A 21,114-nucleotide genomic window follows, 5' to 3' on the forward strand; every position below is an offset into this window, starting at 1 on the left:
TGTACACTCAAAAAATGGTCTTGTGTTAATTAGGCTTCAAAGGACATGTCCATTGGACCTTCCCATTTCTTACTAAAGGCCACTCCCTCTGGAACCCCTCCCCTACCCAAAGGCCACTCCCACTGGATGTTTCCTCTCCTGAAAGGCCACTCCCACGGGAACTTCCCTTCTCTTCTTAAAGCCTACTCTCACCCCTCTTCTTCCCAAAGGCCACTCCCATTGGACCTTTCCCATTTCTCCATAAAGGTTAATCCCATTGGACCCCTCCTCTCCCTAAAGGCCTCTCCCATTGGACCTCTCCTCTCCCTAAAGACCACTCTCATTGGACCTCTGCTCTTCCTATTTTTGATTTTTACTTCCCATCTTAAAAAAAAACAATGAGGGAAGTCTTTCCAACATCTGTAAGGTAAGGTAATGTCTTGTACATTTTCCAAGGAGAGGGTGTAACTGTTTTGACAGTGTGGTCAGACAGCAGACTCCATGTGTGTGGTGTGTTGCACTACAACCCACAAAAGAACATGCCCAGCATTACAAAAAGACAGCTGTGAAATAATCACAGATCTCCAAAACAGACAATACCCACCGTAGGATATAAAGACACTATCTCAGATTTACAAAAGCAGCATGAATTACAAGTACATATTTCGTTGAAATTATGTATATTTATACTTTCTGAAGAGGTACTGTGATACTGTGTCATCCTCTGCATAGCAGAGTTGGAAATCCCATATAAATACCTCAGTTGAGGAATTCAATTTTTTGGATATAGATAAATATCAAAGCTGAAGTACCTCAAACTAGATTTCACTTTATCTGATCCATCTCAAGTTTATAATATTACGTCCTTACTAACAATGATTCAATTACTCAATATACATTTAATGATACTATAAACAGCTCCTCTTTCCAGGAATTCACACGCTTGGCCTCAGTGGAGAACTTCTGAGAAGAAAGCCTCATTTTCTCCTGCCTAGTTGTAACACTTGAGTATATTCAGCTATGTTTTCCAACAAATTAAAAATTATAGGCACACCAATCCAAAAATAAAAGTAGCAGCATTAAAATTTACACCCAATGCCACAACCAATTTTTATAAAACTAAAGAAAGGTCTCAGTGTAGAACAGTTACTGAATAAGTGGAAAATATCCTCACCCATATTACCCATTGGGCATTTCTAAGACTTAAGATAGTTCATCTTTATGATGACCTTGTTTGAGCCAATGCTCTTATGCAGGATCCTCCATCTACAGTGAAGAATGGAGCCGTTTGTAGCAACTCAATACCCCTGACAACTCTATAGCACCAATGCTCTCCCCCAGGACACAAGAGCTGTGAGAGAATGTTGAATGAATGATCGCAGAGACATGTTTCCAGCCCAGCAGAGCCAAACGCAACAGTCTGGCACATGCCACCTGTCAGTGTGATTAAGTAGCTGCAGACCCAGGGCCCCAGTCTCAGGGATCCAGGGGCATTCTCTGCATTAAGCCTGACCATCCAGTCTCAGGGATCCAGGGGCATTCTCTGCATTAAGCCTGACCATCCAGTCTCAGGGATCCAGGGGCATTCTCTGCATTAAGCCTGACCATCCAGTCTCAGGGATCCAGAGACATCCTGTGCAGTAACACCGATGATCCAGTTGCAGGGATCCAGAGGTCTTCTGTGTAGTGAAACTGACCTTCCATCACAGGCATCCAGGGGCCTTCTGTGAAATTACACTTACCCTGTCTCTAGCATGTGTATTATTTTCACCCCTTTACTCAGAGTACCTACTGCACATTTCACAGCATATATCTCTTGCTTTCATGCATACGGTTATCACTGAAGCATTCAAGGAGTGGCTTATAACATACTGAAGTACTGTCTGAAGAATAATGACTGTTTTTTCACTCTACGAGTCCCACAGTGCACTAGGACAGTGAACACCAAGCAGAATATAGATGCTTCTGCCTAACATCATCTGAGCAACACACAGGCCCCTGAGGAGTCACAGAATGCTGAGAGCTGTGTGATGAGGAAACCTCAGCAGACAAAACACATCCTATCAAACACATAAATCCAACTTGATTATTGGTAATATCTTTTCCCATTTTTCTTTAAGATTCATTTCTTACAAATTAGTGCAATCATCGATAAAAACAGCCTGCACAGTGCTGTCAGATTAACCTCATAGACAGGATAGTCATTCATTCATTCATTGCCCTATCATCTTAAAGATTTACCTTTTTCCTTTTTTTCAACCTGTGGTAATAAAATATAAAGTACATGTTTCTGATCTAGAAAGATCAGTTTTACCAAGAGATGAATTGGCTTTATACTGACATTTATACCAACATGTTCATGTCAAGTCATGTAATGTACTGGTGTTCACTGGTAATGTCATTCAGCACAATTTCAGCACCAGGGATGATGGGTCCCAACACATTAAGATACTTGTAAATTGTTTTTATATGCATTTGTATTATGAATTTATTAGTCATTCCCAACTCCTTGCTACAAAACAGATCACTACTTTTGTCATTTACCTTCAGACCAGAAATATCGAGCCCTAAATCTTTAACTATTTTAGCAAAAGCAACAGTGGCAAAAGCACTGGAATGATGGTGCATACAGCAGCTGAAATTCTGCCTTTCTACACATCAGTTCACCAGTTGAAAGGTCATCATTTTGGGATGACTAAGAATCAATGAGGAAAAAATGAAAAAACGAAAATGAAAAAAACACCTCCAAAAACCAGGATGTAAAATTTTGGACAAAGACATGCTGTAAATGTAACAATTTCCAAGAGGAAATTGCCACCAGAAAAATAATATAATATAATATAATATAATATAACAGGGTATTGCTTTTAAATATGTTTAAACATTTTAGAACTTTCTTACACAGCTTTAACCTCTGTCACATCATTTCTATGTGTCATTTTCAATCTGAAAGGTGTACAAAAGGCACTGTACATGAGGAGCAGAGTATTGCTAATAGAGAAGAAAACAGAATGAGATTATTGTGAAAAAGTTTCACTTGTGAGTGGTTCTGTAGCTAGGACCCTGGTGTACCTCGTGCTTCTGTCAGGGAATGAACCGTGCTTATTTTCTCTCCTGAAGTATTCTGAGTAAAGCACCTGCCAGTGAGACTGATATTCTGACACTGTCCCATATTAACCAGAGCAGACTGAGAGGAGATGGGGAGTGAAAGAGGGAGAGGCAGGAGGGGACAGAAGGAATGCTACACCCTCATAGATAGAGGGAGACTTACAGACACTAAGAGATAGAGAGAGGTAGTTATTTTTAGCATAAAAGGCCCTCATTAACATGCCACCTTTGCACTGCCTGCTGCCATTGTCAGTTTGCCTGTGCCTCTTTGACATAAGGCAAAATTATTCATATGTCTTTTAATATGGGGGCAGTAGTAGATTAATCACAAATCTTAAAGCAGTGACACAGCACAGGTTTAACAAGCGTGAAGACGACTACCTAGTCCTCTAATTGAGCAGGAATGTAATCACATGCACACACACATACACACACACACACAAACATTGAACGTATGTACAGATACATCAGTTTAATTTGTCGCATGTCTTGTGACAGCAGCACCATCATGATACAGTGGCATTCATATTTGTCTCTGTGGCAATAACACGGTAGTAGGTTTCCCCCGTGAGCTGCTGTCGTTGTACAAAATGACCACCAGATGGCATCTGTAAATTCAAAGGCTACCCTTACACAACCCTCGTAATTTAGATGAGAAATTAGGAACACATGAATGAAATAAAAATGAATCAAGCTCATATTGCTCATATTGCACTGCACAAATATTGCCTATGTGCTTCATACTTAAACTCAAAGGCAGGACTTATGTAGTGCAATCATTAAAACCATATAGAATAAACAAGTCTGTTAATACTACCATGGTAGACGAAAGCTGACTTATTTAAAAATCAATCAATCAATGTTGATAAAAATGGGGAAAACTTGGGAATAAGTGTATGAATACGTACAATTATACCTTTATGAGTTTATTTCTGCTTTCAATATGGTAATGTGGTAAATGGTTCGTCTTAAACACCATTGGTTTCTCGTGGACAGCCATGTATCCAATGACTATGTCTTATTTTGCCTACATCTTCATGGAAGATTTAGAAGAGACTGATGTGGTTGGGGTAAAATATGCTAGCCATAGAGACTGCAAAAAGCAAGCTTTATAAGTAGCTTACTTAAGCTTCACACAATAAACTGATCTTGAGCTGGCTAGCCACTGTAATGGCTGGACATGGCTCAGTCACTGAAACGTGTTCTGTTGGAGATTTGATATCTGTTCTGCATAAACTATTCCAAAGCCTTAGCTTTTGCCTCACAACCTGTTTGCTCTTGCTAAAGAAACCACCTTTCAGTGGTCTTCTCAGAAACCTGATCTGATGAGGAGCGGCAGTATAGCATAGTGGTTACGGAGCAGGACTCGTGACCAAAAGGTTGCCAATTGGTTGGTTCAATTCCCCGCTGGGGCACTGTTGTTGTACCCTTGGGCAAGGTACTTAACCCCAAATTGCCTCAGTAAATGTCTAGCTGTATGAATGGATAACACTGTAACTGGTATAAGTTGCTGTGGGTAAGAGCATCTGCTAAATGGCACTAATTTAATGTAATGGTTTGGGTGGACTGGAGCTCCTTCGCTGTCCCTCCCCACCCCCCGGCTCTGGAACAAGTAATTACAGTCCTATGAAATTGCCTATTATCAGACTTATAAAATAAGATCTAGACTCACACTTGCACATATACAAAACAAAACAATACTAGGAAAATGATCAAAGCTAGCTACATATGTGAGATTTCAGTTTCATTTGTCAGCATGATCTAACCCAATGTTTCTCAATCCTACTCCTGAAGGCCCACTGTCCTGCATATCTTCTATCTTTCCTTGCTCCAAACACACCTGATTGAAATAAGTGTGCATGCTCTTGATTAAATCAGGTGTGCTCAGCTAATCAAAAGTGCCACTGATGAGTTCAGTCAGGTAGGTAGAAAGATGGAAGATGGAAAACGTGCGGAGCAGGGGGCACCCAGGAGCAGAATTGAGAATCAGTGATCTAATCTTTCCTTTCCTATACATGCAATAAGCTCAATAACAATTAAATGTGGTGGCAAAACAACATGCATTAGCCTTTAGCCTTAGTATTGACTAGCACAAGTCAAGTCAACTTTGCTAGCTTACTCACATTTCCTGATAATATTATGTGACTCTCTAATTACCTGTTATGGTTTACAAAAACGAATATCTTTGAACATCTTTAACGTGGTTTATTTTACAGGCTACCTCTATGTTCCTAATAAGCAGTCTTATTAACATAGTCTTATTGCACAGACGTAATGGGTACTTACTGTACTTACAGAAAAAAAAAGAAAATAGCAAAATTAATGAATATTCATTAGCTCATGTAGGCACCGCTGTGGCAGCAGGAGATAAGACAAATTAAACTGGTGCATCTGTATGTCCTAGACAGTCCCGCTTGAATTCATATATAATACAAAAGGGAATTCTTTCACTAAATTATAGACTCCAGATGTATAGCATTTAGAAAGAAAAAAGTAAAATAGTAGAGTAGTATGTCCCCATTAACCATGTACAGGTGGTTTTATAGTATAGTAATATTACACAAATTTGTAATTCAGCACATTTAATCAGGCTTGTCAGCAGTGCGTGGCTCAGAGGGCAAAGCAACACATACAAAGGTAAAGTGACACAACTGTTTAGAAAGCAATAACAGGCAGGACTTTCTGCATTGGGACTGGCTCATGGGCAGTCTCTGTTTAGGACGCTCGGAAGAAACACAGGCAGCAGCAGAGCCGTGCAATGGTACAGACGGTATTAATGATTCCCCAAAGCTGGTACTCTAGTGATATATTATGAAAGACAACGTCATATTTGTCTGCAGTGGTTACTAACTCAAGGCTAATCTCTCATCAACAACGTAAGCACATTGTGTCAATGTGATGATGTCTTATTGAAATATCTGAGATCCAGGATATGGGAACATAGAATAAAGTAACATCTTGTGAGCAATCTCTAAAGCAAAGAGCAGAGAGACCCTCAGGGACGTGCACAATTGTGCTGAATGTGTTACACTAGAAATGAACAGCTCCTTCTCCAGCTTGTTGTTAGGGAGCATGAAAAACAAGGTACAGGTTAACACTCCCACTCCAGGGAGCACTGTACTGTACCTCCCCTCCATGCACACAGCTGACCTTTTATTATTGTGATACTGTCATGCCAAGTACACACAGCTGCTCTGTTCTGGGAGGAACAGATAAACCCCTGGCCCAGTGCACATGATGACAAACGTGCTCAAAGGGCAATTGTCAGCCCGCCAGCGCACCTAAAATAGCCACAGCACCCACACGGCCTGAGAGTGATAGCAAAGACAGAGGGCTGACATTCTTCCATCCTGCTGTCATTACACAACAATAACACACTGTTACTCTGCAGGCATTATATATAAGAAGGGTGTCAGGGTGTTGTTAATCTATCTTAGTCCACCATCCCTAGGAAAACTACATGCTCCCACTGCCACAGTGTCCAAAATATTACCTATTCTGTTTGTCAGGGGTCTAGTGTTTCTGCCCCACGGGGAACCATTCAGCGCTTAGTTTGCCATGTGTGGTCACTCTTCTCCTAAAGACCTCAGTGTAGATCATAGAGCAGCATGAATCACAGTGAGAGCTAAACCGCAACATAGTGTCCCTGAGCAGCATGGGATACCTCATCACCTTGCAGAGGGCCTCTGCAGTGATAGTCAGTTCCACACAGAACCATGACTCTGCACACAAGCCGGGGCTGCACTGATACAGGGCACATTCGACAAAGTAGCATCTACAGTTGACCATCCACAGACAGGGGCTGTCTCCAATCAACAGTAGATCAAGTTCAAGAGGCCAAGAAGTCAAGAGGCCAATCCTGCAGTTTGACACTTTCCCAGCTCTCACTGTGCAATGGGCTGCAATGTGTATGTTTTATCACAGTGTCAATGTGTCACAGCAGGGGCAAAGGCAACTTTATGAATTTCAAGCTAAGTGGATTTAGGGCCTCAACTATGCCAATCTCACAGTCTGATAAAAACCTTTGAGTGGTGGAAACTATTTACTGCCAAATTCAGCAGCTCAGACTTTTTCCAGCATATGTGTGCTGTGTGTCTCATTATGTAGACATTCTTTCAGCACATCAACCGATTGCCATATATGGAGTGTTTACCTGGTTAAAATACACAAATACGGCAGATATGCAAGACTGATAGGACACTGATGATCAAAGGAAAAACCTCAAAATGTTCCAACTGAATGTTTCTGAAATTGATCAATTAGGCACAGCTCAAAGAAGAAAACTGCTCTACATCAGTGTGATAAAATTTTTTTGGCTGAACTAGAAACACTTTGATAGAGGGTGACCACACCAAAGCAGCTCATAAGCACAGCACACGATGCCTTTAATTGAACCGGATCTGTTCAAAGCGAGAAATCAATTTCCACCGCAAATGTCCTTTCTCTCACCCTTTCCTCTTTCCTCTTTTCCTTTTTTCTCAGTCTACCACAAGCCTGTTTTTGAGGGCCAATTACAAAGATGGGGTTAGACAGATCTTGCCCATGACTTTACAAGCCGTATCAGAGTGGAATCAATTACACCCACATCTGCATCTGAGCAGGGGGAGGGAAGGAAACCAAAAATGAATAAATCCCTCCATAAAAGTTAACACTGCAATAAGATAAAACCTAAGAAGTAAGTACATGCATCAATAGCTGAACACCCAGAACTTGAAACCAATTCTAATTTGACAGCCAGTGGCCCAGCAAGTGCTCGTAAAGAGAGGTTAACACTGCCCAGTCGTACTGTTGCCTTTTTATCTAACGCATTTTAATGGCCTGTGGTACGTTATGCACATGACTCAGCGCCAGTTCTGTCACTTGCGTTCAGACCGTTCTGAAAACCACTTCACACACTGGCCAGCGCACTCTACAGGCCATGGTTTTGAGTCTGAGACAGGGCGGGTGAAGTAGTTATTTAACTATTTATTTTAGGCAGAGTGTGTTCCCGGATGTTTAAAATGTCGGGAAGGGCCATTAGAATGAGCCAAGAGTGCACGTGTATTATCACTGGCACCATCTGTGTGGAGAGAGAAAGTGAGAGAAACACAAGAGGGAAGAGAGACAGAGAGAGTAAAACAGAGACAGACAGGGAGGGAGGGAGACAGACAGAAAAGGAGAGAGACAGACTTGTAAGTCTCCTTTACTTAAAACAATAAACCGCAAAACTCAACAAACATTATCTTTCATCAGTTAAAATCAAGGCAAAGCTAAACATCACAAAAGGACAAAAAGGGAAAAAAACAAGTAAGAAACCTAAATGAAATGAACAAAGAATACAATGAAACAAAAAGACAAAGGCACAAAAATAAATAAAAGTACTCTTTTTTTAAAAAAGAGTAACTAAAGAATAATTTGAGCAAATAAATAAATAAAAGCACCAACCCTCCAGGAGGACTCAGAAAGTTTCAGTGCCCTATCCTCAGTCACCCCACAAATGCACTCCTCAACACTCCATGACCCTTTGAAAGCAGCCATGTCATGAATCAATGAATAATAGGCGAACTCAATTTTCAGTCTTGTTGTTAGAAGCCTTCTCAACACTATTGGGTCAGGTGAATCCTTCCCTGCAATTTTAGCAATATGGCAATTTTGGTTTGACTAAACAAAAAGTTCAAAAGCATAGTTCTTACTCTCTTTGACACTGCATACTTTGGACCATAAATAAAACAACCCCTCAGAAAACCATCCCCCCAGATGTTGACAACACCTCCTAACCACTTGGAACATACGCCCTAAGCAGGCACATTCAATAAGCAGGTGTGATAAAGCTTCCTTAGCCAAACAAAAAGAGCACCCCTCTCCCACCCCTGGATCCAAGTGTGCCTTGTGTGTTTGTCACTATTCCACACATAATCCACCACTGGAGATCTCCTGCTCTTTTGTCAATAGGGCTCTTGTACAGGGGCCTCCAACTACTTTTTGGGGAAAACTTTAAGCCTGCCACTTACACTCTGCCCGCCCTTGTAATGCACAAAGGAGCATCACCTTCACAAAGTCTGCGCAGAGGCCCTGTTTACCGGTCCCACTTAAACCACCAAGTTATGGCGTGTTAAAACTAAGGCGCATTCCCTCTTCCTCCTGCCACTCTCTAACCACTGCACAGCTCTGGAAAAATGCAGTCACTGTCCTCTTCAACTTGTGAGGAACTGGAACTCCCTCACCAAATTCATATCCATCAGTCTCAGCAAGAACAAATGGCAGCCCAGTCTTAAACTCCCAGGCTACCTTAAGAATGCGCAGATAATGTCTGCCCAAGCCAGGTGCCAGAAAGAAGCAACTCTGCACTCAATGTAAACAATCCCCTGGAAGAGAAGGTAAAGAGCAGCCACCCTCAGCCAATGCTGTCCTGAGCAAAAGAAGTCCACAACATTCTGCTGTATCTCCTTGATGATATTAACTTGATGATATTAACTGGAGGATATATGACAGCTAAGGTAGCAACCATTTCTATTTAGACAACTAGGCACACAAATTCTCCATTGTTCCCTCTCAGTTTGTTTTCTTGAACTTATCAGTAACCAGAAAAACACATAAGAACCTGAACCCAGTCCACCCCCACTGAACATTGCTGGAGCTACAGTACAGAAACACTTGCATTAACTGATCAATCACTGTACAGTAAAGCTTCACTCTGTGAGCAGAACATTGGCTGAGGAGACCTTCTCATAAGTCTGCAATACACTGCTAACCACTGTGACATCAGCAAGCATCTACAATGACATCATTAGCATAAGCTGACAGCTTAATTGCAGAGTCACATACCCCTCAGCAAATCATAGCTCCTTTAGCCCGCCTCTTAACAGGCACAGTAAAGGCTCAATGGCATCACAGTACAATTGCCCCAATAGGAGACAACCCTGCCAAAAACCCCATCTGACCTCTACTGGGGCACTCAAACTGCACCTCAAGAGCCTCTGATAGTCCTGTCTGGGACACTGTAAGACTGCATTACACAAGCCCATACTGTCTTTTGTGACGAAGCATTTAGCTACTCTGTCCCTGGAACAACTGGAAACAAGCAAAAAACAAAATCCATCTTCACTGTTTAGCTAATACTGCTGAATAATTTCAAACATCCTTTATCAACAAGGATTTGGTTACTGATTTTCCAAGCCTATTGATTGTGTTCTGTTTCTGTGGTTCTTATCTCTTTCGTCCTATACAAATTCTGTTATTATCTTTATTACTTTGATATATTGCTTGTCCACTTTTAACTCTGTTCAACACTCTTATTCACTTTCCTGGTATTTCCAGGTAAAATAAGGGTTACATAAACATACAGATACATTCAAATGAAATGTTCTGGCTTTATATTTTGGTGTTAATATTGACTTTTACCAAACCACATTAACGCATAGCACTTGTTCCTATGTGAATTCACGATAAGGGCTATTAGATTCTAAAATATTTCAACTTTGAATGTTAATCTGTCATTATGTATGTAATATGTTCTCAGATGCAAGTAGGAATAATTTCACCTCTTTCTGGGTTTTTAGAAGAGCTGGGCTGGAGAATGATTTAATTTAATAATAGCAATAAATCAAGGGGATAAAAAATAACTTTAACCCAGGGAGACTCACATTCTCTCTGGCCAGATGACTTATTTTTCAGGAATTCAAACATCCACTCGTGGATGTTTTCCTCATAAAATCAGCTTTTAGTCAGTTTTGAAGTGGTGAACAGAACTAAAGGAATGTACCAAACAGAACCAATGAAATAATTAATGAAATCATGAAACTAAAAAATCAACTATCCACACAGAAGTTATATAAAAAAATGGCCTAATATGTACATGTTCAATGTTGTACGACACAGTTAAACAGGATCAAGATTTGTTCTTTCTTGCCATTGATGATGATCTTTTTGTAACAGATTTCTTGGCCTTTTTACTTCACTTTACAAGTATCATTTAATACAAGTATCTGAATGGAACTTGACCATAAGGTCAAGTACAGTAAAATGGGCCCCAAGGAAAATTCTTCCATAAGACTGATGTTACAAGGAAGTCACAAGTATCAAGGAATAGGCAATTCTAGACAGGTAAAGCTCTGATTGGTTACAATCAGATGATAATTAAATACACAGCACCCTTTTCATCACACACATTAACTGTGAAATACAGTATATACTTGCATTACTATAGTAGGCACAAAAATTCTCTAGAGATGATACCATTCAAGCCTAGACATCAATAAATTCTTTATTTGTTGATAATACACAAAGAAATAATATGCCACAAATAACTGCACAGTAGGATGTGTTTGGCTAAAACATGTCTAAAACAAGGTTTAGATTAGATTTGCAAAGATCTGAAATTGAGTGCAATGCACAAGCATACAAATCCATTCTGTAAAATTTGTACTATGTACAGTTTGAATTAAAAAAAAAAAACTTGAACTCCTATTTCACTGCAATAACAAGCTATTATAAACAGAGCCCTTTTTGAAATCCTTCTCTCTGTTGAACCTCTTCTAAACAGCCTCATACTGTATCTGAAGCTCGGCTACAGAAATTCTATGTGGCACAGTGGTTAGCTTTTAATGAGAAGGCTGCAGTCTCAAATCACTGTTGATGTACCCGCGAATGATGTACTTAACACAACCCGTAAATATCTTGTCTAATATCCATATTTCTCCTTGTCAAACAGAATGAATTTGTACTGAAGCGTTCAGCTTCACTGCTTGTTTGACCAGACCAACCAATAAATTAGGCAGACAATGAAATATAAACCATAACTAGATGTCTAGCAGCTTTTTCCATCGGAAATGTTTTCCCATTTACTGCAAATGCATCACCACGGCCGAGAATGCTGTAGTAAATTCCCTGAGTGTCTCCAATTACGTAATTCAACATACTGTAATTCAGATGGGGTGGAATTACTCTTAATCTTGCTCTGAATGGAGGAATAACAGAATACTTAAGAGCTTCTCAAAGAATAATTTCAGACAGTGGACACTAATGAAAAAATAATATTGTTAGATATAATAAAAGCAACCTCCCCTCCAAAAGCACTGACTCCATTAATTCCCTGCTATTCTCCAGACATTTTGCTCTTCTCTAAATTCCAACGCATTTATATGTACTACTCTCAAATACACAAGACAGGACATTGGAGACATAGGGACATATACACACAAAAGTAAGTGACCTTGGCTAGCTAATTTGAGTTAAATAGATAGATAAGGATTGCTAAAATATATTCTTTGTTTTCTTTCAACGCCTCTTTTGCCCTCATATCACTGGATAGCAATGTCAATGTTATTTAATTGATAAATTGATGCACTGGCTATCATCAGTTACTATTGTCTTCAGAGAAACTCTGCATGTCTGAAATGCACTGAGAATGAGGTCAGCTGAAACTGCTGTGCTCTTAAGGGTTTGCAGCACGCAACATCCCCCTCAGTCTTTCCACACTGTTTGCTTCCAGTCACAGAACCTGGGAACACCTCCAGCAGCCTCCTGGGTCTTGTGAGAAACCTCAGGGGCCGGGGCTCTGACAACCTCCATGAACCAGCATTGACTGCCTATGGACAGTACACTACCCGCACAGTGAACACTACTCACACCACCTGTGTTGGGCCTCAGCCGGCCTTGGCTTTTTATTTTCAGTTACAGTTTGTCTCTTATTGACTCTTTTCCAGAAAACTTCAAATTAAATTAAAACATTTACAAATACATTTCAAATAAGTACGGGCTGCAGGTCATTTTCTGTAAATAGCCTAAACTGCACCATTCATAATGATATCCGGTCAATTAGCAACGAACAGATGTCCCCCACTGTTTCTACCAGAGCACTAAACCGCCAACAGCCATGGAAGGAAACAAAAGCAATGCACCAGGAAACCTCAGCTTTTACATACAGAAAAAGGAAACCAGTTTCCACTTGATTTATGAAAACCACACACATCACAAAAAACAGAGCTCAGAGAAAACAAACACAAACGAGAAAGAGCTAATGACCGGTGGCAGCAGGGCTTGGCCAGAGGGAGGGCTGGGTCTCTGGCTGTTTTTTTTCCTCTCTGCAATAGCACTGCAGTAACCCTCACTCCACAATACTATGTTCCCTTCTACTGTCTAATATGCAAAAAATCCAATAAATGCATAAAATGACCTTGGACCTTGTACTTTGACTTTCCCCAATGGGGCCAGTATATCTTCCGTACTGTGACAATTTAATTTGTAGGTATGTGTATACTGATGTAAAGCTGTGAAGTCTCTGTTCATATGATAACACATTGGATAACACAGAATAAAATATATGCCTTTTTGGTTTTGTTTCATCCCTACTCTACAAACATATGAACTGACCAGATTGTTTCCATTGCAAAGAACAACAGACCTTTTATCAACCAACAATAAATTTCTCATACATCAAACATGGCGAGGTAATGCTGACAGAATTGTGAGCTGTGTGTGGAGTGGCAGGGAGACCTGTTTACTGACCTCCCTGTTGTTTTTTTTTCCTCATTCTCTCTCCCGAAATGGACTGACCTGGGTCTGAGATCACAACACAGGCAGGATCTCCTATCATTTTTTCAAATGTGCTTAACGTTTTCAAAAAAAAAAGGTCCATAGCAATGCTTTCTTTTTGTATGTCACAGTCTCTGTTGACTTTGTGATGGAGTGAGACTGGTAGTGGTATATTGCAGTTCTCAGTCAAAGAAAGATAGAGGGCATTCATGTTTCCTCATGGTTCATTCTGCTTTGAGCTGTCCAAATACTGTTCTCAGCCTTTACCACAGACACCATCCAGCATGGGAAGAATTTCACTAGATCTCAGGGAGTCACAGTATAAGGTGCCTCACCTTAACACAGGGTTAGCCAGGAGTAGTAGCAGGGGGCCAGAGGAAATGCATGGCATACTTCGCATATCAGATTCCAACCATGACCCTCACAGCACTGGCAAACCTCAAGCTTCATTCACTCTGCATAATTCGAGTGAGGATAATCCCTTCACACTGGAAACAAATGCTAAAAAAATATGAGCAGGAAGCAAATGTGGTCTGAAATTATTTGACAAAATCCCTGCATTCATTTTACATTTGCTGACTTATCAAGATGAGGCACAAATTTTGGTTTGGATGGTGAGGGGAGGGATGTAGAAAAAGTCTGGAGCTATCCAGCATTGGGCTTTGTGGCCAAGAGTGAGTACCAGGAGGTTCCATGTCAATAACAATGCTTCAAAGTCAATACAGAAAGGCCAGAACCACTTAAAACTGTTTTTAAAGCATGGGGCAAATTACAACCTTTATTTCTGTAGGACAGATCTCACTGTGAAGGTCCTGGTAGTAATGATTTTTTTGGGTATCACACAAAATGGCCTAATGTCCTGGTAGTTCAAATAAACCAGCCACCAATCGTATCACACTTATGCTTCATTGACACCAAGGATGTGTACTTACAGCTGGCTGTGGGAATCAGTGCAGCTTAATTTATGTGTGAGGCAACAGTGTTTCATGTTTAGTTTTTCAGTACTTATCTACCCTTCACTAGACAACATACTTTCACAATATTATTTTATAGCAGTTACTGTTGTTTTCCATTAGAACAAAGACAAAAAGACTCATAAATATCTTATCGCTTTGACAGATGAAAGGATACAGTAGATAAGTGGAAAACACCACTCACAGCAGGTCTCTCCATTTGATCATGTGAAGTGATTTTCCTTTTATCGAAGGTACAGTGTAGCAGACCTGTGCTGATCGGTATACTAGTTTCCCTGCATAGTTTTTCTATGAAAAGGAAATGAACTCTTGATTCCATAGAGTTTTTTTCCTGGATGCAGCAAGATTTTCCAAATTTTCTGCACCAGCGGAATGTTTCAATGCATACATGTTTACATGGAGAGGAAGAATGGCTTTCTCTGGAGATTTTTTCTCCTACAATTTGATGTTTCTCTGCTACCCTGCTCCATAGTCCCAGAGGGGTAGAGCCAAACTGCCAGGAAGTCACAGACACTCTATCCCTAAAACCAGTCCAACAGTGATATCTGCTCATCCTCTACACGGATGCTACTCTTTTTACACCAGCTTCAGCGCTCAAAAGAACTCTTTAAGTTCAAACAACACCCGAAATGCCCTGTGTGTGCATAGCCCATCCCTCCTCCACACACCCTAATATACCAAACACCTCATAAAAGAGATTTTTCTTGAAGTTCTGAGTCCAAGCAGTCTGAGTCAGACTGGAGTAATGAATGGGTTTCTGTAACAAGTGCCGTAACTGTGCAGCTCAGCCAGGCCTGCAGCTGTGTTCTGGATGGATAACTGTGGTTTCCAGTTAACACAGAAAAAGTGACTCTCAGGGACCCCAAAGTTCACAATCCACTTTATTCGCAGTGCAGTGTTACGTTAAAGACTAACTCTGTTAGCGTGAACCAGAATATTAACTTATGTGTAAAACCTATGCCATAATGTAATAGATACGACCTCATGATTTTTGCAGATTCACCTAAAAACATTTAATAGCTCTTAAATGTTGATACAACAGTCCAATGAAAAAGTCCACAGAGGCAGTGCAGTGTTCCTCCCTCTGTCTCACTCTGGGTCTATAAAGCTCTGTGGTGGAATGCCCTGTAATGCTCTTATGGCTGACAGCTCCTAGTTCATCTTGCTCCACACACTTCTGTCTGTCTCAACAATATGACTGCTCAGGCCTCTGTCCTGCTTCCCTCTGTCCTTAACTGTCTCTCTGGGGAAATATTAATGATTTTGTAGGACTATGAATGAAAATAGAATGAGACCAGTACTCCAAGGTTTCAGTAGTAAATTGCTTTATCTCTCAGATGATAATTGCATAGATCAGATAGATCAGATCAGATATTAGTTCGCTAACCCTGAAAGGACGTCTTACAGTCGCCCAGGTCTGCAGTAATATTTAATAACTATCAAGCTCACCATCCTCCCCAATCACAGCCATACAGAGAGCAAGGCTTTCTCTGCCATGAGGATCCTGCTCAGTCCTGATGGACTAACATGCAGCTACAGCATGCAGCTTCTAAGAAGTCAATTCAAAAGGTAATTATAAGCACATGACAAGACAAGACAGAGCAATCAATTCATCCAGCTCCACTGCAACTCAGGTGTTCTTGCCTGGGGGGAAGAATCCTATGGTGTGATATGGAGAAATGCTGATATGTATTGTGAAAAGATTTTCTTTTTCACTTCAATGTTCCTCTAAAGAATGACTAAGAACCAGAACACTAAAGCTTAGACATAACGTCTATAACCAGCCCAATACATAAAATCTTAGCCTGAACCTCTATACCTTCTGCCATGTGTATAAGTCTTGGCACTGAGCTTGGCACTGAGCTGTTTTCACAGTCCTCTGATTCACACACAGGTGATTAGTCACAGACACACTGCAGTACGGGACGTACAGTGACTAATAGCATCATCACAAATTTCATCAGCAGTAGAACTATGGGTACTGCAGTCTGAGCCCGGCTGCTCACACCACCAACCACTGTCTGCTTTGAGAAAACTGGCTAAAATGTTGGGTTGTAAGTTTATAAAGCAACAGGAAATTATATCAAGAGCAATCCTCAAAATCCAGTGTAAGCACAAGGAAAAAAGCTCTTGTCCTTTTATAAGGTACAGGAAACCATAATCCATGATGTAAATTTTAATGTGGATAATAATTGTCAGATATTTCTGGGAATGTTTCAAGTTCTTAAGCATGTGAATCATAAATTGCACAGTACAGTGTTCCTGAAATGTACTTGAGATCCATGCATTTAGTGGGCACCACTGCCTGACAAAAACATTGCATTGCAAGTCAATGCATAGGTCATAAATATCTGCATAAGTCATGTATGGTCACGCAAAGATAGGTGGGTGAATCATTAATGAACAGCTCACCACTCCAGACAGAGAGACACACATTCCTGAGCACTCTTTATATGAAAATGAGCTCTCTTCCGCATTTAAGTTACCATTGTCTCAGTTTTCAAAGGAGATGTAACTAGCCCCATCTGAAAGGCTGAATGGCTTTTAGTACATGCTAAATATCCAGCCTACGTTTCCCATACAAAATGAAATATATTGTAATATACTGAGCATACACTGAATATGTTGTTCAGACATAAACACAAACATATATTAAAAAATATCTTTAATAAATTTATGCAAAACAGAAATAAATTGCAATATACCAGAACCACAATAATTTACATATTAAAATATATTGTCAATGTACACTATATGGACAAAAGCATTTGGCCACACCTGTTTTTCAGGGTTTGGGCTAGGCCCCTTATCTCCAGTGAAGGGCAATCTTAATGCTTCAGCATACCAAGACATTTTGGACAATGCTATGCTTCCAACTTTCTGGCTACAGTTTGGGGAAGGCCTTTTTCTATTCCAACATGACTGTGCCCCAGTGTAGAAAGCAAGGACTATAAAGACATGGTTTGATGAGTTTGGTGTGGAAGAACTTGACTGGCCCACACAGAGCCCTGACCTCAACCTCATCGAGCACTTTTGGGATGAACTGGAACAGAGATTGCAAGCCAGGCCTTCTTGTCCAACATCAGTGCCTGACCTCATAAATGCTCTACAGAATGAATGGGCACAAATTCCCACAGAAACACTCCAAAATCTATTGGAAAGCCTTCCAAGAAGAGTGGAAGCTGTTATAGCTGCAAAAGGGGGACCAACTCCATATTATGTATAGTATATTTCAATACAATGTCATTACAATGTAATGGTCAGGCATCAGAATACTTTTACCCCTATAGTGTATTTTTGTATGGATTAACACTGTGCATGCGTTATATTCACCCAGCACTTGGCATTGTATACCTAAAGTGAATAGATGATATCCAGAGCTTTGTGTTGTTATCAAGCTTACCAGTTCTCTGTTTGGCTCACATTTGTGGGTATTCAACCTGTAAGGTACCTTGTTACAGAAATGTTTCAGTGTATGAAAAGAATAATTTATAATAAACCTTTTAATAACACTTTCTCACTTAGGGCTAAATGTTTACTTTAATATCTTGTGCACTGAGTAATTTGAACAATATTATCTTCCATAGCAAGAAATGAACAGTTAAATAATGAATAATCCTCTTAGACATTAAAGGATGTTGCTAAATATGATTTTTGAAGTTTGAGGTGAGGTTTTCACTGAATGTTGAGTGTGCAGTGCTGTGTTGAATCTGTGGTCTTACTTCTGAAGGGTGAGGCTGAGGTTGCCGGTGCAGGCCTTGATCTTATTTTGGGCCTCCAGGTGGTTCATGCCAGCGGTGGGGATGCCATCAATCGACAGGACCACATCTCCCACAGAAATGTGTGCATTTGCTGCTTTTCCACCATCTGTCAACTATAAAGATAGAGGATGAGGTTTAGAGCACTATTACACAGACAGATTACCAGAGCAGGAAGCTTAAAGCTCTGTTACACAGATCTCTTCTGACCTTGGTGACCACTGCAAAGACTCTGCTTGTGAAACATTTTACATATTATGTGATGAAATCAAACATTCTATCACATCCTGCATGTATCAGGCAAACATCAGAAATGATAACATTACAGGTCACTGAAAATCACTAAAATGAAAATTGTGTATTAATTTATTTTATTTATTAATTTATTTTTATTACATGAGACGTTGATCTCTCTCACATTACGGAACCATGCTTAGGAAAGAAGGGATTTTTCTTCTCCCCATTATCAGTTTGTACCAGAAAAGCCCAGCCCAAAGTTCTTCTAACAAGCCTGTGCACATGCACATGGAATATGAAGATGACTTACAGTCATGAGTCACAGTCTCTTGCCACTGTGGGAATGGGGGCTATGCCATGACAGAGATAACTGGACAGTAATGATTTCACAGTCACATGACTGTAGCATGGCTTCCAGATCAAACATTAAACAAAACTCACCGCTAGCTCTACATTCCATACCTGACTGGAATTTGCACAAAGATACTTCAAATATACTCAGCTTTCATTTCTGCCAACCATTCTAACACAGGACAGCCTGTTTCCTAAACTTCTGAACTTACAGCACTCTCAGACTTCATTCTAATGAAGTGATAACCATGAAATATATCTTCAAACTCCACTGGGCCAAACACGTGTCCACACAATCTTCAATTTGCTTTGCAAGACTGTTCTCTGAATACATCTGCCTTTTCAGCAGATTGTTTTATTATCTTTGATTATCTGTTTATCTGTGAAGCATTTTACATGGATTTTAAAAAGGCTATGTATAGTCTTGGAAAAGTAAATTATGTATCCAAGCATGACGTGTTTTTATTCACAGGATGACTTCAATGACAGAAATGGGTTAAATTCAATTTCATTATTCAGACCTTTAGGGTGTAACCTTTCTGTTAGGCTTCTATTAAAAAAAAAATCTTCTGTACTAACCCTGTCTCTATGTTGCAGGTTTCGTTTGCAGATTTCTGTTTTATTGTTGCAGGATATACAGGAGCATGGTACTGTAAATAATTAATTTGCATTCCTACTGTGATCTTTTGCCTATGAGGAAGTCAGCTAAACCTGATTGATGCACTAATTGTAAGTCACTTTGGTTTAAAAGCGTCTGTGAAATGCCAAATTGTAAAATTGTAAGTCAGTAAATCAGTTTCAAAGAGGAAATAATATATATTTTCATATAATATATATTTTTCCTATTTTTTTACAATTAAACAACTACAGTAAATGAATATGACATCATATACATTCCTATTTTCACTGATGAACAGAACAGAGTTTCACAGTCTGTTGTTACAATCCTTCCTGTGTAGATCAGATTGCTCGTGCCAACAAGCTGGATACTGGCACATTTTGGACAGGATGGGCAGGGCACACTGATAAAATCATGACGAAAGCGTGACTCTGATCCAGGTGTGCTCTGGCCGGATTGCACAATGACATGAGGAGTACATAAATCATATAAATCATATAACACTCTGTACATTCAACACCTGTGTGGCAATACTGCCAGCCCCCGTCTACACTCTGCACAGCTCCAGGGCTAAAACAATAAATATTGTTCTCTAGCACACTGCATCCATTTTTTGCACAAAAGAAAACACAGCATTGTGAAATATTTGTTATTATTGGATCAGGTCGTGTAGCCTGTAGTATGCAGTCAAAAACAGCGCTTGGATTTGTCTTCCTCAAACTCACAGTTCCTGCTGTCTATGTCGGTCTCTACTCCACAGTCACACCCTGGCCTCTGTAACCACTTTCTAACTGTGTAACTGTTACTATATCTTGCCCATGGCTTACTTCACTCATAATACAGAGGAAATGTCATCATTCAGGGAATTGTTTGCACAATCTATCTGCTTTGAGCAAGTGTTTTTGTCACAGCAACAGAAAATGTATTATTTCAGGATTACAACACAGGTCCATTTTCACACTAAAGTGAACACAGGCAGCACTGCAGTGAGGTTTAGGTATAGACCTTAAATTGCACCAGCCATACAATTCCTGCAGAGGGCTAATTCTATACATCAGTTAAATGAAATTATGTTGGAACTGAGAGGACATGTTTTCATTTTACTGACTTGCTCACAGCAAGAGAGAAAGAGAGCACATTTTCCTCAATGCATACATGCACTAGTCAAATGCTTCCATGTGTTTTATGACACCACTAACCATAATAATCACAACTAATCAGCCAAAAATAGAGCGAAACACATCAGAACCAATTGTAATTAAAAACTTATTTCCACTTAGATTTTCACTGATCATTACAAAGGAAATTACTACATTAGTTTCAGCATGCTAAAAATACAGATAAAGAAATATATTCATTTCTTTTTTTATCTTTCATAAATTGTGCTTAAAATCTATGTGTTGGTTGGGGGGGGGGGGGGGGTGGTTCAAAGAAAGAAAGCAGGAAAATACAGGGTTGCTGTTTTTATGGCAGTGACCTAAAAACTCTTTGGGAGAGTAGAAAATACTTCCCATGACCCCACTCCCATGTGGGTGCACACCAGAATGTGTGTGTGGCCCACTGTTAAGATTCAATT

At 40.0% G+C, this 21,114-nt stretch overlaps 1 protein-coding gene across 1 annotated transcript in view; it reads right to left on the minus strand.

Moving 5' to 3' along the window:
* The window catches only part of LOC118777499 (PDZ and LIM domain protein 5-like), an 83,585-nt gene that overhangs the window by 32,421 nt on the left and 30,050 nt on the right, over window positions 1–21,114 (minus strand). The window contains exon 3 of the mRNA XM_036528493.1: window positions 18,296–18,447. Within this exon, the coding sequence (XP_036384386.1) occupies window positions 18,296–18,447 (152 nt within the window). The remainder of the gene's footprint in view (window positions 1–18,295; window positions 18,448–21,114) is intronic.

The sequence above is a fragment of the Megalops cyprinoides genome, chromosome 5 (genome assembly GCF_013368585.1).
Source record: "Megalops cyprinoides isolate fMegCyp1 chromosome 5, fMegCyp1.pri, whole genome shotgun sequence".
Classification (NCBI taxonomy): Eukaryota; Metazoa; Chordata; class Actinopteri; order Elopiformes; family Megalopidae; genus Megalops; species Megalops cyprinoides.